The sequence below is a fragment of the Elgaria multicarinata genome, chromosome 15 (assembly GCF_023053635.1).
Source record: "Elgaria multicarinata webbii isolate HBS135686 ecotype San Diego chromosome 15, rElgMul1.1.pri, whole genome shotgun sequence".
NCBI classification, from domain to species: Eukaryota; Metazoa; Chordata; class Lepidosauria; order Squamata; family Anguidae; genus Elgaria; species Elgaria multicarinata.
In genome coordinates, this window is record NC_086185.1 from 2,191,462 (window position 1) to 2,211,849 (window position 20,388).

The 20,388-nt window shown below is 44.1% G+C and overlaps 1 protein-coding gene across 1 annotated transcript in view; it reads right to left on the minus strand.

The window, feature by feature from the left end:
- Positions 1-20,388, minus strand: part of MAMLD1 (mastermind like domain containing 1) — a 100,128-nt gene that overhangs the window by 35,799 nt on the left and 43,941 nt on the right. Inside the window, exon 2 of the mRNA XM_063141683.1 lies at positions 4,812-6,500. Within this exon, the coding sequence (XP_062997753.1) occupies positions 4,812-6,500 (1,689 nt within the window). The remainder of the gene's footprint in view (positions 1-4,811; positions 6,501-20,388) is intronic.

Here is a 20,388-nt window from a genome sequence, read left to right on the forward strand (position 1 = left end):
ATGCAAACCCCTCAGTGACCAAATCAATATCTGTCAATGCATAACAATAAAGGCATTGAGCATCAGATGAGAAAACACTAGGCATTATCAGATCTACCAATTGTCTGGGCAATCTGGAGTTTTAAGAACTGTCCAGCTGGACTACAGAGATCTAAGATAAAACTGTTAAGAACAAAAACGCATGTAGGCCCCAAGAAGGTTACACTTTGGAATGCGAAGTCATCTCTTTAAAATGTGCTTTAAAGCCACGAAAAGCTCCCCCACCTCCCCCCACTCTCTCTCCATCCCCCCACCCCGTCTACCTCCAGCAGCTGTTCCCTTCTCCATGTTCCTGAGTATGCTACAAATAATCAATTTTTTTGCTTATTGTTCTTTTATCCTACTGGCTGCCCTCCACATTCTTTTTTCCTCCATAATACTTCACTTCTTGCTCCAAGGCGGGGCAAGGGAGGGGAGCAAGCCAGGCTGAGCCACATTTGCGAAAGACATGTGCAAAAGACAAAAGGGGCAACTTTAAAAAGCAAACGAATCACCCACCTACACTCTGGTGCTCTTCCAGAAAATGCATGCTGGAAACTGCATCAAAAGCTGCTCTTGAACATGCAGAAATGGCCTCCTGCCTCATCCTTGGTGTCACAGATTATCTCTCTTTACCAAAAGCCAATTCTAGCTCTGTATGTTATTAGATGATGTAAGAATTGTTACTCATGGACTAGGAGTGGACTCGCCAACCAAAGTGATGGATGATGAAGAGTTCTGGAGTAGGACCAAAGAAACTCAGGTTTAACTCCCCACCTCAGCCATGAAGCTTCCTTTGGGCCTCTCCGCCTAACCTACCTCACAGGTTTGTTGTGAGAATAAAATGGCAATGGGGACCTTGTACACTGTCCTTAGCTCCTTGGAGGAAGGATGGGATATTAATACAAAGTGTCATGTGCTGCCCAATTCATCAAGTGCCGAAAAGCCATGGCGTAGCGATAAAAAGTTTAGTTCACTTGTGCTTGACACAGAAGTGCCCAGGGACAAGCACTTGGGTGGGCAGGTGGCATCTGCTCATTACTGAATCAGGTTTCCCTAAGAAACCACGTGGATCACGGCTGGTCTCACAGCTCCCTTCTCTCTCTCTCTCTCTCTCTCTCTCTCTCTCACACACACACACACACACACACACACCTTTTCCAAATCTGAATGTATTTCAAAACTGTTGCTTTCCCCTCTCATTATCTGGAGGGTGTTCCCTTTTGAAGGCTGGAGAGAGATTCGAGGCGTTCTACTCCAAACATTGCATACTCCTAGTGGATGCTCTATGCATTATAGCTAAGTGTGGAGAAGAAGCCATCCAGAAATGGTTTCCAACACCCTCTAAGTAATCCATGAAATCCCTTTCTAGATGTTTTAGAATTGTGTGCAGAACCAAGTCAGGGAGGGGGAAATTGAGGAACACATCTGCCTTACACATAAAAAACGACCTGGTTCGCATGTCACATTCAACTACTGGGGGTTTTAATGCAGGAATTGGTGGGGCAAGCAAATGTGTTGCCATTTCCAGTTTCAATTAATAGCCAATGAATGGCCTGTTCCTGGTATGTTTCATGACATGCAAAACTGGAAAATTTGGTTTTTTTGAAGGTTTAACAACCCGGAATTAACCCAACAACAAACCATGGGTAATTATTAATTGAAAGTGGTTTTTAATTTAAAGCAGGAGTGGGCGAGAACCAGCATGTTTGCTTACAGAGGTGCACTCACAAACAACCCATGGTATGTTAGCTATGGGTTTTTTGATTGACTGAACTTGGTCAATGTGTGTACAAGTGCAAACCTGTTTGTCGGTGATGCCTAGCATTCACTTTTTGTCACAAACATTCTGAAGAGTTGGGACTAAAGGTGTGTAGAATTAATACATGGCAGCTCTGTGCACAATGGACTAGTTAGTGCAGCCTTCCTCCAGCTGGTGCTCTCTAGATGTTTTGGACAGCAACTCCCAGCATTCCTATTGCCGATGCTGGCTGGAGCTGATGGGATTTGGAGTCCAAAACATCTGAAGGAAACCAAGTTGGAAAAGGCTGGATCAGGGTACGGCAGCCAGGCCAATGGGTGCAACCTCATTTTCCCCCTACAAGGAGGATCAAACTCAGTAAAAATTGAGGATTTCCTATCTGCTCTGAAGGAGCAGCAAACTCACATTATGCAAAAGGGCCATGCCATGAGCATGAACAGTTCAAGAATGGAGCGTGTGTGTTACTTTGAAGTCAGAGCTCCTTCTTCTGATGTGTTTTGAAGGCTTGGAAAATTACAAGAATGCCGACCCTAGCTACGAAGACGTTTAATCTAAAATCTAAAGAAGATCCCATACTACTTTCAAATGATGAATTAACTGAATGAAATTATTATTCTGAAGTTGTGTGTGTGTATTCAATTAAGATACCACTTCTCTTGGATCAAACAAGGCAGATAAATCTTTTGTTTTGAGAATAATACCCTGAAACCCATTGCCAGGATCTAGGCTGCTGCACAGACCATTTTTTAAGCACAAATTTCATCACTTTTTAAAAAACACATGCACAATCATTTCATCAACTTTGAACTCAGCTTCGCCAGAGATGAGACCATTCTTTTTAGAACCCTAATAAAAACATCCACTTCATCAACTTATGATTAATTAGTTGATTATTCCATGCAATTAACGACTTGATGCTTCCACCCTCCACTCCTGAGAAACAGAACTACTACAATATGAAAGAAAACTTGATGAGCAATACTAGAATTGTGATAATCCATTTATGTCTCTACGGGTCGTGCCTAGGTTTGCACGCAGAATCCACGTTTTGTGATAAAAGCCATTAAGCTCTTAAAAAGAAATGCCCTGATCCTCGACTCACTTGTTATTCAGAGGCGGCTTAACAAGCTATATAAAATCCAGAGCAGAACTGTCATTTAGTACATAATTAATGTTATAAGACTTCCCTGGTAAAACCAGTCAGGCATCATGAGCTTACCTAACTGATTTGAAAATGTGAAATTCTCTTTGCTCGTATTTATTGTCACAATAGACTTGGCTTCTTATGGTTCATCAGTACAGAAGATTCCTCCACTCCCAGTTGGGTAGTTTCAGGCACAAACTTAGAAAGGGAAAATAAAGGCCCATGTCGTTGTAGAGGCAAGAGGACCCTTGGAACCCAGATACTCTGGTTGGGATTCCCCCCACCCCCAAGCCTGTCGGCAGGAGGTGCTTGCTTTGTCCCAAAGGACAGCCCAGTTGCTGAATGCATGTTGCCTGGCTAACTCATGCACGTCACCTGTCTGAGCCCTATCATGGCACTTTCTTCCCTATCGACTTAGTCCAGTCTATGTCTCCCACGTAGAAGATGGGGACCACGTCTGGATGAGCAGAGGTGTCATGCAGGTCACAGGTGAACTGATGAGCCTGCCTGAGAAATGCTCTCTTGTGCGCCTGAGGCAGACAGCAGACGATATTCTCTGAGCGCTCTGAGGTAGCCCAAGTACCATTGCAGGTGTAAAAATAGTCAGTCCCAGAGCTTGTCTGCCTACTGTACCTATTCGGCTGTCCCGACAATGCTGTCTGTCTGTTGAGAAGTAGATCCGATAGGTTTACTGGCCTGCACTAAATTTGGAAACGCACACAAGCTGATGTTTAACGTAAATGGCTTTGCTCCCAAAGCAAACACAGGCATTCCTCCCACATAAGATTCCCATTTCTTTGTCACAAAACCCTCACAATAGATGCCGATTCTGGCCCACAGCTGCTCTGCAACCCTCCTTCCTAATCAACTGGTCACAGGAGGGCTCTTTGTAATATGCGCCCACGCGTGAGCCTGCCCGTGGCAACCCTTTGCTTTATGATTTGGTATGTAAGCAGATCCCAGCAGAACAGAGGAATAAGGCATTTGTCAAAAGCAGGTCATTCTGGAAGAATGGTTGCAACAAGTATTTCAAGTCTTGCTTGCACCTAATTCAAGATGTTTTCATCAGCAGAGCCTTCTTGGCTTCACACTTTACAGTTAAGCTGGTGTTAAGGCTCCTGTAGGAACCTAAATCAGGACTTGACTTCAGCCATATATAAATCACAGCATGTCAGACATGTCATGGGACGCGAAGCTGAATTGTTTTTCAGGGTCCCACCTCTTTTCTACGCCAGCGTGGCCTCAAACAGGCGCTCCCACACCTGAGGTGGAATTCAGCAAGGAGCTTCACGATACCAGCGTATTTATTTCTTTATTTCTAAAAATTAAACCTATGTGTCCCACCCCCACTGGTGGCTCTCAATGTTTTTGGGAAAGTAGGACCAAGCAGCACTCAGGGCAAAGACTCCCCCCCACCCCCGCAAAGATGTCTGCCAGGCCAACCAACACACTGCTTAGTTTTACATCACTCATATTTTAAGGGCCTGCTTGCTGTGCGTACCGTTTTTAGCCTTACATTTTCGTGGCTTTTCACTGCTATTGTACATCACCTCGAGTAGCTTAAGGGGAAGGGGGCTGACAAACACTAAGAAACAGACTAAAACTACGAAGAGCAACCAGACCCACCTCCCAAAACCCTGCCAGCGTTTGCACCCTATCCCCAGTCACGAATCCGATCCTGATGCTGGGCACTCTAGCGGGACGGGAGAGGCAGGCGGTAAACCCTAAAACGAGGCTTCCTCCCAGTTCTACAGGGTGGAGAAAAGTTTGTCCAAACAGGGCCATCTGTCTATGCCTGCAGTTACACACACATATCGATGGCACAGGCCTTATGCCTAAGGAACAAAAAGCCAGCTCTGGCGCGGCGGCGGCGGCGGCTACGCTTACCTGTCGCGCTTGCGATGGCAACGGAGGCGGCTGCACGTGCCGCTGCATCCGCGAGGGCTGCATGAGCTGGCGCAGCTGCTGCTGGATGAATTGGCTGTTGTTAACTTGCTGGGACTGCTGTGAAGACACTGCTGCTGCTGCTTGTTGCTGCTGCTGCTGCTGCTGCTGCTGCTGGAGATAGTGGATGAGCGATTGCTGGCCAGAGCCTGAAGTCATCTGCGACATCTTCTGAGGAGTTGCGGGGTCAGAACTGAAGTGGGTCAGTGGCTTGGTGTTACTGAAAGAAAACTGGTCTTGGGCCACAGGGCCTTCGCTCACCAAGCTGGGCTGCATGCCGTTGGAGGACTGCTGCATTATAATGTTCATGTTTTTGGACTGGGATGCCGACATGGATTTGAAGAGAGAGCTCTGCATACTTGTTGGGTTGCTGTTGGGAGTGATGTTGGGAATTAAGGTATTTTGAGGGCTAAAGGGCTGTTGATGCAGCGCAGGACTGGAAAGCTTCTCTGGCCTGTAGGGCGGGGAGGGTCCCGTATTCGTAGGCACCAGGTTGTTTTGCGGGCTTTTGATGCTGTTGGTGGGAATGCTGGTGGCATTTAGGTTGGGAAGGATGGGATTTGGAGGGCTGAACGGCTGCTGGTTGAGAACTGGACTGGAAAGCTTCTCGGCCCCAAAAGGAGGCGACGGACCACCGGATGGATTGCTATTGGACGTTATACTCGAGAGCAAGGAGTTTTGAGGGCTTTGGATATTGCCTCCCGGCAAGCTGTTGGAGCTCATACCAGACACCATGACGTTTTGAGGGCTGAACGGCTGGTGGTGAGGGGAAGAGCCTTGCCGGTAAGGAGGGGAGAGGCCTTGAGAAGAGATGGCAGGCCAGCTAGGAGCCTGGTGCTTGGAAGTTGGGGCGTGTTTGCTGGCTGCCAGCTGTTTTAGTTGCTGAGCATGCCAATTAGGACCAGTCATGTTGGGTAAAGGTCCTGGGAGCATAGACTGAGCTTGGCTCTTGTTCTGAGCAGTTGAAGAAATGGGTGAAGCAACGGTCTTATTTTGGGACGGAACTGGATAGCTTGCTCCAGCTGATGAAGGTCTCATTTGGGGTGACCCACTACTTGTAGGGTTGCACCCGGGAGAAAAGTCTTTGTTGGGCATGTGGTTGTCCAAGTGCGGAGCCTGTGGAGAGGACTTTGGAGTGTTGTTTATGGTTGGCTGCGGGTGGCTGAGATTCCCAAGGGGCTCCTCGGGTTTGTTTCCCAATATCTTCTCAAGGTCCAACTCGTTGGGGGAAGGATCGGGCATTTTTGTCAGCTCTTCTAACAGGTCTTGCAGCTCCTGGTCCACTGAATGTAAGTTACTCCCTTTCTCGTCGTAATGACCACCTATGGGCCCCTTCTGTCCTACTTCAGCATTAGGTGGTACTGAAAATGGAGACTCTATGCCACCACTCCCGTTCATGTGATTGTTTTCAATCAGCATTCCATGCCCTGCCACGCCCATAGAGCCTGCCCCGTGATTGGTGGAGAACGGAGAGCGCTGCATATCTGGGCATGACACAGTATTGGTCCCTTGTCCCATAGAAAGAGTGACATCATCCAGGCAGAGTCTCTTATTGTCACTTGAGAAGATGACGTCAGGCATGGTGTGGGAGGCTGGAGAACTGTCATCTTCCAGCTTTCTCTTAATGGATCCCTGTAAGTGTAAGACAAAAATATTTTATTAAGCTGACCGGGATTATTTATTAAACCGACTAAGCAAACTAATGAAATAGAGGCCGATTCAGGCTCACACAAAACACCCAGGGAAAAGGCAGAGCGTCACTTAAACTTGTTCCAAACCCTTTCCCCAACCCCCTCTTGCTTAATCATCACCATCACCAACCTGGACTTGATGCCCACCTCAACAAAGTCTAGCTATGTGCAACTGCATTTGTTCACATTTATTCAGGTACGCCATGGCAAATTAAAATGAGTGCCTGTATCCGTTCTGTGAAGGAGAAGAATGCGAGATCTACGACTCTTGAGACCTACAATGAAAACTATTGCAAATGGGACTCTGTGCTCAGACCTTTTGCTACATAAGGCTGAATAAAACTGGTGGAACTAAAGTGGAAGGCTTGTGGAGTAAGGTTAGTTTTGTACTGCATACCATAACAGATTCCTTTTGTTCTGTGTAATTAATATGCTAAATGGTTTTTTTTAAAAGGGTCAAGTTTGTTAGAAGGTAAATGTGATAAAGATGGTAAAGTGTTTCAAAGTGCTACATAAAGTATAGTAATGAGCCTTAGATATCTCCTTAATGCCCTCCCAAATAACCTGAAGAATATTGTGGGTACAGCCTCCTCCTAACGAACTGATCGCCGGTGTTTAGATAGTACCTTCGGAAGTTATCTCCCTCTTGGTAAATAAGGACATAATTTTTAATGCTCTTAACTCAAAGCAGCAGCCTTAATGGCTGATTTAATCCTGTTGACACCCAGGTCATGGTTATTAAAATGGAGGGCCACAGATAATTGCATTTTGAAGTGACTGGCAAGCCATCTCAAGTGGCCATGAGAGAGCCATTGTCTTCCGTTTTAATAATCTTCAGAGACTGTAAAAAAAATATATGCAAGTTTTCCTCTCTATGATTTTTGCTTTCCTAAATTACTCTGTTACTGAGAATCATCTGATTTTATTGCATGCTAACATGTATATTTAAGTACTTACAATCCCCCAAAAGGAACAACAGGTTAACTGACATGGATTACAAAGAGCTAACACAAATTAAGATTTTAACTGTCAGCTGATGTTTTTTGTGCCGTCTGAAACATCTGCGGTTAGGTAGCTTGAAAGATTATAGTCTGTTTAGATAGCTGAGACTGTTTTGTTTTGCCTGGTTTAGAAAGTATGTAGATTACTTCAAATGCTCTGCCTGTAAGGAATGTAAAATTGTTGAGCTGTCTCAGTATGAACTTAATATGCCCTTGTTGGCTATGCTTTGCCAGCTTTAGTCCACTATTCAAACTTTCTATTCTTTGGATGAAAAAACACACCACGATTGAGGGGAGACACGATAGCACTCTTCAAATACTTGAAAGGTTGTCACACAGAGGAGGGCCAGGATCTCTTCTCGATCCTCCCAGAGTGCAGGACACGGAATAATGGGCTCAAATTAAAGGAAGCCAGATTCCAGCTGGACATCAGGAAAAACTTCCTGACTGTTAGAGCAGTGCGACGGTGGAATCAGCTACCTAGGGAGGTTGTGGGCTCTCCCACACTAGAGGCATTCAAGAGGCAGCTGGACAATCATCTGTAAGGGATGCTTTAGGGTGGATTCCTGCATTGAGCAGGGGGTTGGACTCAATGGCCTTGTAGGCCCCTTCCAACTCTGCTATTCTATGATTCTATGATTTCTATAGAATAGAGGTGGGCTTGTTCACTAGCAGAAGACAGCATACTGCCATAATTGAAACAGTACTCAGATCTTTTTTTTCTTTTTTTCTTTAAATTCTATGCACAAGATAGGAAAGGGTCAGATATTAAAAGTATTATATACAGGGCTTTATTGCAAAAGCAACAAAATGAGGTCCCTACTTCACGTGGCTCTTTAAGGTTTTGACAATGGGGTGGGATTGATGGGAGAAGCAAGTGTAAACGTGGCAACTATGCCAGTCTGAGCCCAGAGTCAAGACCGAGCCCCCCTAGACTGAGCTTGCTAACAGCAGCAGCACAGTGCTAGGAACGTAATGTGGACCACTGGGTTAGCTCAGTGGTCCACATTATTCTGCCAAGTGTCAAGAAGGACATCATCACACATCAAGGAGAGAAGCGGGGCAGATTATGCAGTAAAATGACCTGTTACAATATCCTGGACTGTTTTCCAAAATGGGAAGAAAAAGAAATCCTAGGGAAACAGAAAAGTGGTAAAATTTCCATCACCACTTGGCATGCACCCAGGAGGTGAATTTTACCATTTCCCCCAAGATATTTGATCTGGAGCTGAAATTAGGTTAGATTTCCCCCACTGCTTGGCAGCGGGTTGACTGATCAGTGATCGCATCCATACCGTGCTAACTTGCCATTTGGGGGGGAGGGAGTTGTCCATTCGCCATTCTGTAATGAAAGCATCCCCCCTTCAGAACTACTAACTGCTTCTGGGCAAACTTGACGCTACAGCTGTTGCCTAATTAATATGTCCTCGATCGGCAGTGGGCACCCTGTGGCTCTCCAGGTGTTTTGGGGTTCACTCCCCAAAGCACTGGATATATAGGCAGAATGGGAAAAGTCCTTCACCATTGAAATTATTGCTAGAGTGAGCTATTGCTATTTGAAAGTATAGAGGCAGACCTTCCCCTAATTTCAATATGTCTACATTCAAAAATCTGTGCTTCAGTCGTCAACATTTCACCCAGAGGCTTTTTAAATTAAATTAAATTAAAATTCTTTTTAATGGCGTTAGTAGGCATTTTTTCCATAGGCAGGCTGCAGAAAATAACCCCCCCCCCACACACACACATTGCAAAAAAGCAGCAGCAGCACAGTGCTAGGAACGTAATGGTTACACTTCAATGGCCTGCAAATTTCAGATCCCAGGGCTTATTAGCTATCTACTCATCTTTGAAGACACTCTAGGAATAACGCAGGTAAAGAAATTCTTCTCAAGTAGTCATGAGGCACTTTATAAATGGGTACAATTACTCCAAGGTGAATGTGAGTAAGAGAGGGAGTGGCACCTGTCCTTTCAAAACAGCACTGACTACTTAGGGCTCTGTCCAGGGCTGGCTTATAGCTTGGTTAGTTTGTCTGTTTGCAGAGGCACGGCCAAAGGCATTTACAGAGACGGGAGTCCCCTTTCCCTCACCTGTCGGCCCCTCTTTCTCTCCCCCCCCCCCTCCCGCACCCACATATCCGGACTCCTTGTAGGTCTTCACTTGACACAGGGGTCATGCTTTGCCTAGTCCAAGGACACGCCAACTGCTTGAAACCTCAGCCATCTCAACCCTTGTCAGCCGCTGTAGCACCGCCGACATTTTTATTGCTTTATGTGTTTGCACTACACTAAGCCACAAAAGGGATATTCACTGCGGTTTTCCTCCCCTCCCTCTTCACAAGCAACGCTTAATCAGATCTGTCTTTCAGGATCACAACCTGCCTGTCAGCATCCCTTCGATCTGGACTGATGTGACAGCAAGATGAAGCCTACACTTGGGAAGCCCACGGCACGCAGGTTGGCTGTGCTGAAAACATTCCCTCCTCAGTATCTGACAGGATGATCACTGCCGCCCTTCCTCCATGAGCTGGTAACTATGCAGAACACTGCATCTTTCAAAACTGTTAATGATAGATGCCGTCTTAAGTTATGACCGTAGGCCGTGTCATTTCCTCCAGCCTAATTCACATCCTGCATTGCATAACCTCTACAAAAAGACAGCAGCTTGGCATGCAACCCCGGCTGGAAAAGCCTCCAAGCTACATGACACATGGGTAGAAAAGAAGCAAGTGGTTGCAGAATATACTGGCAACTCCAACAGTGGCAAAAGCTAGGAGAGTGTCCTATTTTTAAACCCATCCTTCTAGTGCTTTGGGTATCGAACATCTTGGGCTGAGAGTTTATTCTCCCCTCCCTTAAAAATGTGTATTGCAAATATCCCAACAGAGGTGAACACATTCATCACGCCCGTATAGCTGAAGAAATGGCAGGTTTTCACTGACTTTAATTTTCATCTTATTTTTACTTCTATTATAATTGCTCCCTAACTACCTTTCTCCTCTTCTCCTTATACTTTTCCAGTCTTCCACCCCACAGCCCACGAAAAGTGCGCGCAACCCAACTTTGCTAAGGTAACACCTCCGTTTTGGTTGGAAGCAGCCCACCTAGTTAAAACCAACTGCGTGGCGCCACCTCAAGGCCCAGACATGCACACAATCAGACAGCAGGTACATCCCATAATCAGGGGAGCAGAATTAGCAGCGTATTAAAAAAAAGAGTTCTGTGTAACTCAAAAAATCTGCAGGCGCCAACATTTCTCCTTTCAGTTAAGAACCCAATAAGTAAAGGAATATTATGCAGAAAGTACCGGTACGATCTAAGCTAGCCTAATCACAAATGGGAGAGGAGAGGAGAGAACAGAATAAGGGCAAATGGAGGAAGAGGATGAAAAACAACAAGAAGTAAGTTCTGCTCCAGGTAAAGACAGTTACATGGGTTCACTGGCTGTATTCACCCCTATGCACCAGCAGCTGTTACACCTTGGTTACTAAACAGAATCGTGTGCAGCAAAATTTGCTTTTGACAAACCAATTTGTAAAGAACCAGACAATACTGTTTCCGCCCCATGACATCCTCCCAGAAAAAGATGCCTCTTAATTAGTCATCCAACGACTTAACAGCAGCCACACTGGGCATATTGTTTGGTTGTAACTTTCGCATTTCATTTACTGACAAGTGTTATTAACTTGACAGCTGAAGAAAGACGAAGTGCTTCCCCCCCCCTCTATATTTTTGGTTGCTTCTCCCATTTTCTCTAGCTGCAAAGTGCAATTCTTTCATTTCTGGCTGTAAATCAAGATCAATCTCCGACTCAACGCTTTCCCATCACCATTGCCTCACTTTACCTCTCTTCTAATGCTTGTAGTATCATTTTATGTCACTTTCTTTTATAGTCCATTAATTTCAAAGTCCTCTGGCACCCTTTACAGTAATTCCTTAGACTACATTAATTTCTTGTGACGGCACAAAGATGGTGAATAGTGGATATCCTCCACTGTGAAATATAAGGGGTAGATCTTGAGATCGCACACGCACAGCCACATGGGATCTGCAGAAAGTCTGTTTTCTCCTTTCGAGTCTTCGCTGACTCAGTGATCGCAAAGGGAGAACTAAGGGTACTTTCACTCTCTCTACAGAACAGGGGTTGGAAATTCGATGTGATCATTCACCGAGACCCACGAGTCACATCTGCTTACGTATGGTGTGCCCTGATCCTTCTGTGTTCATGTGGCAGACATGGGGAATCCTGAGTTGTGTGTGGGAGGGAAGGCGCAATGCTAATAAAAGAAATCCAATCTCAATTCAGGCCCCTTTGCACAAAGTTGTTTTCCACGCTCCCAGTTTGCACACTAGAACATGACCAAGGAACATGGGAAGCTCTTATGAGGACCAGCTCTAAGGGCTTGATATGGGAGAAATTGATCCTCCTCTTTAGTTCGGTCCTTTATCATCCAGGTCAAACATTCCAGCCCCTTATAACTGCCTACTATAAATTTTAAAGACATAAAAGCCCAATCCAAGAAGAGCCCTGATAGATCAGAGCAAAGGGTCCCTCTAGTTTCCAGCTCAGTGCCTCCAGGGAGCCCACAAGCAGGGCATGGAGGCAACAGAGCTCGGCTGCCGGTCGGCCCCAACCCGACCCCAGCAACTGGTATCTAGCTGCTTATTTATTACATTTCTACGCCGCCCAACAGTCAAAGCACAACAGTTAAAGCTATAAAACAGGATGTCTCAAAGATACAGTACGAATCGTTTAGAAGTTTAAAACTACAGGAACTAGCCTAGTGCCATCTAGTCCCCTTCACAATGCAATTTGTGCTCTCCATCATTTAACTAAGCCTGTGGCCATTGCCACATCTCTTGGCAACAAATTCCATGCATTGTATAAAGGTAGCACTTACAGAAGTACATTATTTTCTCTTTAAAATCTTCAAAGGCACTTTCATTTCTAGTTTAATTAGGTTGAAGTCTACATTTTCCCTCAAAAAGCTGGGGGTTGAGAATTTAATATCCTGGACCCAGAAATACTGGAAGCAGAGTGCCCAATTGTGCCCAAGATTTCTGACAGACCTTGGTGTCTTTAACACAGGGGTTTTGGCAGTGCAAGGTCGAGAACAAAGCATTCTTGAATCTTGGCCTGGAATAGACACACTTGTGTCTATGGAAAAAACAACAACCCTCTAACCTTGATTGCTCTTGGAAAGTCAATGTTGTGTGACCTTATGGTGGATTATTGTGCAGCTTTCTGACAGTTCGTTCTTGTGAAATTCTAGCCCCATCAAAATCAACAGAAGCCTTTCTGTTGGCTTAGGCAGGGCTTTACTTTACTGTACAGTGAGTGGCAAATCCATGCAAGCCCTAGGAAAAGCCATCAATGTATCTAAGTTGACATTTATACATCCTAAAATAGGAAGTGCAAGCTGCCCCCACCCCACCTTGACTTATAGGTCTCTTCCACTGTTACCTTTAAGTTCCACATCTTGACGCACACCAAGTAAAGCCAGTAACTTGCTCCCAGTACTTTAACAGGTATCATAATAGCAATATTTACTTGGTGGATAAGACCTGAAAAAGGTTCCTCTGGATTTCATCCAGAAATGGATGATTTCTTGCTACTCATAACTGCCCCTTAGAACCCGCTTAGAAGCTGCTGTTTTTTAAGGTTACATGTAAATCAAAACACATGAAGCAAAAACATAAACTCTTATGACTGACTACACGAAAGCCAGGCAGAGTTAGGGAATAACTACATATCACAAGCAAACAAATGTGATTTTTCCTCTTTTAAAAAGCAGCAGCATTACGAGGGGGAATTTGAAGTGGAGAAGCTGTGGGTGGGAAAAGAATTAAACACCTCTTCTCCACCCCATAGTTTCTATGCTCCAAATTCCTCCCTCCCACAGCCAGAGCTCTTTAAAAAGAAAAGTTTTTCTGGGGCTATATTTGCTCGTTAATCACTATGACCAGCTCGGAAATAAAAAGTCCCCATGTTTAGTGGGCAACTCACATTTTCTATTCTGAAAATGTTTAATTTGGAGTGAAGCAGGTGTTTTACAGAGAGATCTGTCTACGATATGTTTCGCTGAAACGCAGAGTCCTGTTTTTCCATACACCCCCCCAAAAAACCCTGTAGTACTGCCACCAAACTTTTTCCCTTGGCCTGGGATCCTAGTAAGGTCTGGAAACCCAATCTTGTCACTCCAACTTTCTCCAGAAATGTCTGTTCTCACATACCCTTATCAAGACCCTGGTCATATCATTATGAGTTGGCTGGATTAGCCTGACGACCCATAGGTCATCCAACCAGCCTACTTTGGACATGACGTAGTAAAAGATTGTTTCAGACGTAATAATAGTATTTAACTATGTTCTAGTACTTTATGAGTGGTCAAATCACTCCACAGATGTGATCTCAGTGACCCCAACCATGTGAGGCAGACCAGTATTATCGCCATATTGTAGAGAGGACGGAGACACAATGGCTTGCCTAAAGGCCACCTACCACATTCATAGCCAAAGTGAAGAATGAACCAGAGATTCCCTAGTTCATAGCTCCTACTCTTAACCTTTCTGCTTTAATCTTCACATCTTGCTCAGCATTTGAGAGGGAGATTTCCCTCCATTCTATGAATTCTGGGATAATCACACATTCATCACTACAAATTGACAACATAAATGCTGACTCGTGAAAACACACACAGAGAAAATGGTGCTCTTGCTTGAAAAATAAATTTGACAGCCTTGCAGGCATCTTACTTTAGTAGGGTTTTATGTAACCCCTCATTTACAAAGCTTTTGTTATGAACTCAAAAAGGGTCACTTGAATGAAAGCTATGAAGTGTTGCTTCCCTCCACGGACTAAAAAGTGATATTTTCTAAATGATCACAAGTAAATGTGAACAAGAAGCTGTGTTAATGACAAGTGAACCTATATATTGTAGACATGCACATAAACATAAACACACAGAGATGCATTATCAGATAATGAAATTGCTGGAATTCTAAAAGGATTACTCACAAGAACCCTCTTAAAACAAATAAAAAACCTGTTAATGTAAAATGACTTAATGTCATGTGATCAATCTCTAGTCATCAGGAAGTTTTTTTAAAGGGCTTAGGGCACATGGTTAACTACTTTCAACATTTGAGCAGTTTCTATAGCCTACTTTCGGAGGGGGGGGTGCGCTCATGTACACGTGTAACCAGACACAATGTCCGCCCACTCCAAGGAGATGTTTTGTTTAAATTTTGATTCATTCTGCTAAGCCATGCAACAGTCTTTTTCAGGCTATTCATCTGCCATTTCAGCATAAAAGCCCATCTGTTTCACCACATCTCAACTCTGCCTGCATTAGCTCAAGAGTTGTCTGAACCCATATGAAGATAGGAGTCCGTTTCTGACCTTCCAAATCCAGGGCAAAGCAGCCATCTGAATTCTCCACTACAAGCCAACTACAAAACTCAGAATGGAGAACTCATGAAGAAGCTACACCCTCCCCCCACCCCCCAAAAAACTAGGAATCTGTTCCAAGCAACATTTTATTCACTGAGCTTAAATGTTCTCCACCACCCTCCCTTTTGTCGTTGGCAAGAAGATACTTCAGCCATGTATTTCGAATCTTTGTTAGCCTGACTGGGAAGTCACCCTTCCATTTCTAATGTAGAGATTATGCCTATGGTTGAGCCAACAGACTGCTAAAAGGTCAGGACCATTTAAGCTCCACATACTTAGTTTAGGATGAAAGAACTGCTGTTGTCTCTCAGTTATGACATTTCATCTTTTCCCCCTTAGGAATTTCTTTGTGTCTCTTGAAAGCTTCGTGGGTGGGGGCAATTGCCACGTTCTGCTCAAGATGACACAAGACAATGAAAGTAACACTCTTTAATGCAATTGACGTACATAAACTCATCACAGCTGTCAACAAGTCTGTTGATTCGTCAAGGGATGCAGGATTTTGTTCACAAAGGGCTTTAACCTACCATCAGAGGTGTGTGTGGAGATCTGCCTTAGATCTTTCTTTCCCTCTCCTTTCCTTTTTTAGCGGGAGAAATCAAAATGAGCTGTTCTAATGGATGATTTCCCGAGACACTGGTTCTCTCTACACCATGCCACATGAAGGTTGAACATACGCAGAAGAAACCACACACACACACACACACACACACACACACAAAGATCAAAGAGAGCTGCAACAGCTGCCATTTTTTCCTGCCTATCCAGAATTATTCATAATGTGTTTACTGTGTATAAAGTACCAATTCACCCAATTTTACAAAGTGAAAACAGAGCAAAACGCTAAGCTGCCTGCCTACAGCATCTATACAGGTAGCACGTGAAAGCGCAGCTGGTCAGCCTCCGCTTTTGAACTGGTCAGCCTCCGCTTTTGCAGTTAACAGTGCTACTGTTTGTGGTCTAAGCAACACTAATGGTTGGTCCATTTCCTACAATTTATGACAGAGTAAGCCAATCCAGAGGCTCCATACTGACTGCCAATCACAGGAACCAAAGCTGCACATCACTGAATATTTTGGTACCTGAAGACCAGGCACACACCCTCCATGGTAGGTCACCATGCCAGGTCCCAGCTGAAGAAGGTGAAGTTTCTGGTTGTCGGATGTTATGAAGTACTGCATCGCACCCCTACCCCGTTTCAACCCCCCCACACACACACACCCTTGTTGGGGTTTATTCAGTAACTCCATCAAAAGTTGACAAGGTTTAAGTGATTACTGTCTTACCAGCTTTCACAATTTTCCTCTGCTCTGCCCCTGTGAACATTTTCTGCCATAGCCTTGAGTTATTCTCTGGAAAGTGGAATGTGCAGAGAACTATGGTGACATCACAGGTGAAGACACGGCTCAAGGAAGTTCCCCTTTCAGCATCTCATATTGTTTTCCTTTTGGAGGGCATTTCCTTATTTTTGCAAAACCACTGTTGCTACCAGAAAGCAGCTTATTTTATTTTATTTATAAAAATGTAATAAATAAATAAAATAAATAAATAAATAAATAAAGCTCAATGTAAGAGTTGTCAAACTACTTCCTCCCAGGTTTCCTTGCTCATTTTACAATAAAATGTATCTAATCCAGATCATCGTACTCGAACAAAAGGGTATGGAGAGATTTATAATATGCATTAATTTTGTATGTTTCCACAGAGGTGCATAATTCATTGTGCTGCAGGCTATGAAATTAAGATCACAGTTGACAATAGAAATAACCCACAAGTGCATGGGGGGGGGGGGGCGGGGAGAAGGGCAGGGTCATGATCCGGCAGGCAGCTCTGTTATTCCCCTCCATTATTGACATTTATATTGTAAGCTCCTTAGAGCAGGAACTGCTCTTTTTGATTATGTAGCACTGCAAGGCACTATGTACACCTTGGCAGTGCTGTATAATTAGTGGCCATAAAATGTAAGCATGCCCAAAGACTGCATGTGCCTGATAGGACAACAAGGCTCCTGTCCTATCGCAAACTACCTTCGCAAAGTTTATAGAAGTATGTGCCAGTATCCTCACCAACATTTATCGGAGAAAGTAAGGATACTGTATATTTGCAACCCCCTCATTCTCATGCCAAGGTCCACTGACTTAACATCTTACTACTACTACTACTATTACAGGGACACACATTTATTTCACAGCATAAATGCTTATTTTTTTATTTTTTTATTTATTACATTTCTATACCGCCCAATAGCCGAAGCTCTGTGGGCAGTTCACAAAAATTAAAACTATTAAGAACATAATAAAACATCCAACAATCTAAAAACCCAAATACAAAATACAATATAAAATGCACAACCAGGATAAAACCACACAGCAGAAATTGATATAAGATTGAAATACAGAATTAAAACAGCAAAGTTTAAATTTAGAAGTTAAAATACTGAGAAAATAAAAAGGTCTTCAGCTGGCGATGAAAAGAATACAGTGTAGGCGCCAGGCGGACCTCTCTGGGGAGCTTGTTCCACAGCCGGGGTGCCACAGCGGAGAAAGCCCTCCTCCTAGTAGCCACCTGCCTCACTTCCTTTGGCAGGGCCTCACAGAGAAGGGCCCCTGTGGATGATCTTAATGTACGGGCAGGTACATATGGGAGAAGGCATTCCTTCAAATAACCTGGCCCCAAGCCGTTTAGGGCTTTGAATGTCAATACCAGCACTTTGAATCGGGCCCGGACCTGGACTGGCAGCCAATGAAGCTGTAAAAGGACTGGCGTGATGTGATCTCGTCGGCCAGTCCCTGTTAGTAACCGTGCTGCTCTGTTTTGTACCAGCTGAAGCTTCCGGACCGTTTTCAAAGGCAGCCCCACGTATAACGCATTGCAGTAATCCAAACGAGAGGTTATCAGAGCATGGATAACTGTAGCTAGGCTATCTCTGTCCAGATAAGGGTGTAGTTGGTATATCAGCCTAAGCTGATAAAAGGTGCTCTTTGCCACTGAGTTCACCTGTGCCTCAAGTGACAGTTCTGGATCCAAGAGCACCCCCAGACTACGGACCCGATCCTTTAGGGAGAGTGCAACCCTGTCCAGGACAGGGCAAACATCACCTCGCTGGACAGATGAACCACCCACTAACAGTACCTCTGTCTTGTCTGGATTGAGTCTCAGTTTGTTAGCCCTCATCCAGTCCTGTGTACTGTATTCATTTACTTTGCATCAGCTTATCCTGTACTAACTTCTGAAGCATTCCTTGATAGTAAACAAACCATAACAGTTTCTTGGTTTAAAAAATCTAAGACAGTTTAAAAGAATCCTTAACCATGGGCCACAGAAGAATAATACACCAGGATTCTGGCTTTTGAATGAGCTGTGTTTAGCATGTCATTCAACCCAGGCAGAATGGCTTGTCGCTCCCTTTACAAGCCATGATCACAAACCAGGGTTTCTACTTGGCTTACAAATCCTGGCTTGTTAAGGGCACAAACAAGCCAGGGTCCCCAGTTCAGATGACAAACTAAACCAGGGTTGGGGAACTTATAGCCCACCAACATCTGGAGGGCTACAATGCCCATCATCTCTCATCACTAGCCATGCTGACTGTGGCTGATGGGAGTTGGAGTCCAACAACACCTTCAGAGTCACAAGTTCCCCATCCCTGCAGTAAAGAACAGTTCCTGATTTGTTTATCCAGTCATGTTAGCAGGTGTTGCCAACAGGGCGTAAATGGACTTCACGCTGCTAGAAGCTTGTTCACAATAAACCAGAATTCTCCACAATCCTGGTTTATTGTTTCATGTGAACATTGCCAAGGGCTATAAAAAAGACATTCAGCAGCATGGAAAGGTATGCCACAGCTCCCCAGAAGAGGATGGGTGAATCCATCTAATTCCAGCCTGGGTCACTTTTGCACACATTCACCATTAAGTCCAATCCAATCCATTCTTGCAACTTTTTCCAAATCCACATGAAAAATAGCATTTAGATACAAATTCTCTATCAAAATATGCAGTTAACATGTGCAAATAGGTTTTCTGAGTCGGAACATTTGGGAAAGTGCAAACGCCAGCAGTTAGTTAAGTTCTGGTCCTCTCATGAGTTAGGAAGACACAGACAAGTTAGTCTGTATTGGAATTTCATCCCTACGCAGAACAAAGATTTTCCAGAATCAGAAAATAGGGATAGCTACCCTTATAAAGAGGGACAGCTGACGTGCTTGCCCCTACCATCACTTTCATAAAAGGTAGTCACTTCTTGGGCACAGGGATGAAAGCACTTAGCATCATTATCAAGAACCCAGTGGCCATTCCAGGCAAAAGGTCCTGGTAAAAAGCCCATGAATTCTTCAGTTTGGTCACTTGTTTCTGAGGTCATGGGCCCTTGAAAGGCTCATGACCCCCTAGGATGAGTAAACAAGGAATATAAAAAGGAACATCACATCACAAGCAAATAATTTAATCGCCACCATATTTGTATACAATACTTCCTAAAGAGAGCTCAAGACAGCATTCTTAGAGTCAGCGTTCTACTTAGACTTACAACAGCCCTGAAAGGTAGGTTATGCTGAGAGATGAAGGCCTTGTTGAAGGCCACCCAGTGAGTTCCATGTCTAAGTGTGAATTTAAATGTGGTCTCCTGGACAAAAATCGGGTATTCTACCCATCACACTATGACAATTTAGTAAGCACTTTACTGGTGTTACTCATTTTTGATGCATCTTTGTCCTGCAATTAACTAGAAAACCAGGTTATCAATCCCTAAAGACCAATTTTTTGCAAAGGCAGCAAGGTCTCCTCCTCTTTTTTCCTCTTCAAAACTGCTGGATAGTATTTATGGTAGAGGGAGCATAATATTTCTTTTAATCAGGACATAAAAAGACACCAGTGATAAACAGTTACCACTAATTACTGAATTGCCTTAAAATGTCTTCCTTTGGAATACACAAGCAATTTTGGAATTAGGCAAAGAATCCTTTCCAGTCATCGCTGAACTGTCCAGGGGCAAAGATAGGTCTTCTATTTCCATTACAGAAGGAAGGAAGAAAAAATCAATGCCAAAATAGACAGATCTGAACACAGGCAGAGATCAGCAGAAAAAGGTATGGAAACAAAATTGAAAAATGCCACATCTGCAATACAAGACAAAGGGGGGGGGGGCTTGAATCGGCCCTGAAATTAGATGCCTTGTTCACTGTGGAGAAATGCACAACTGTTCAAATTTTAAACTTCCTCTTTTCACAGGATTACAACCGTCATTACAAATCATGCAGATGAATGAATGCTGGAAAACAGCCCTTGTAGGCCTGTGATTTTGCTATGAGGAATCAGATAATAAACGTGGGAGGTGGCGTAATCTTTACATCAAGAACACATTTTCTGCAAAGCATTG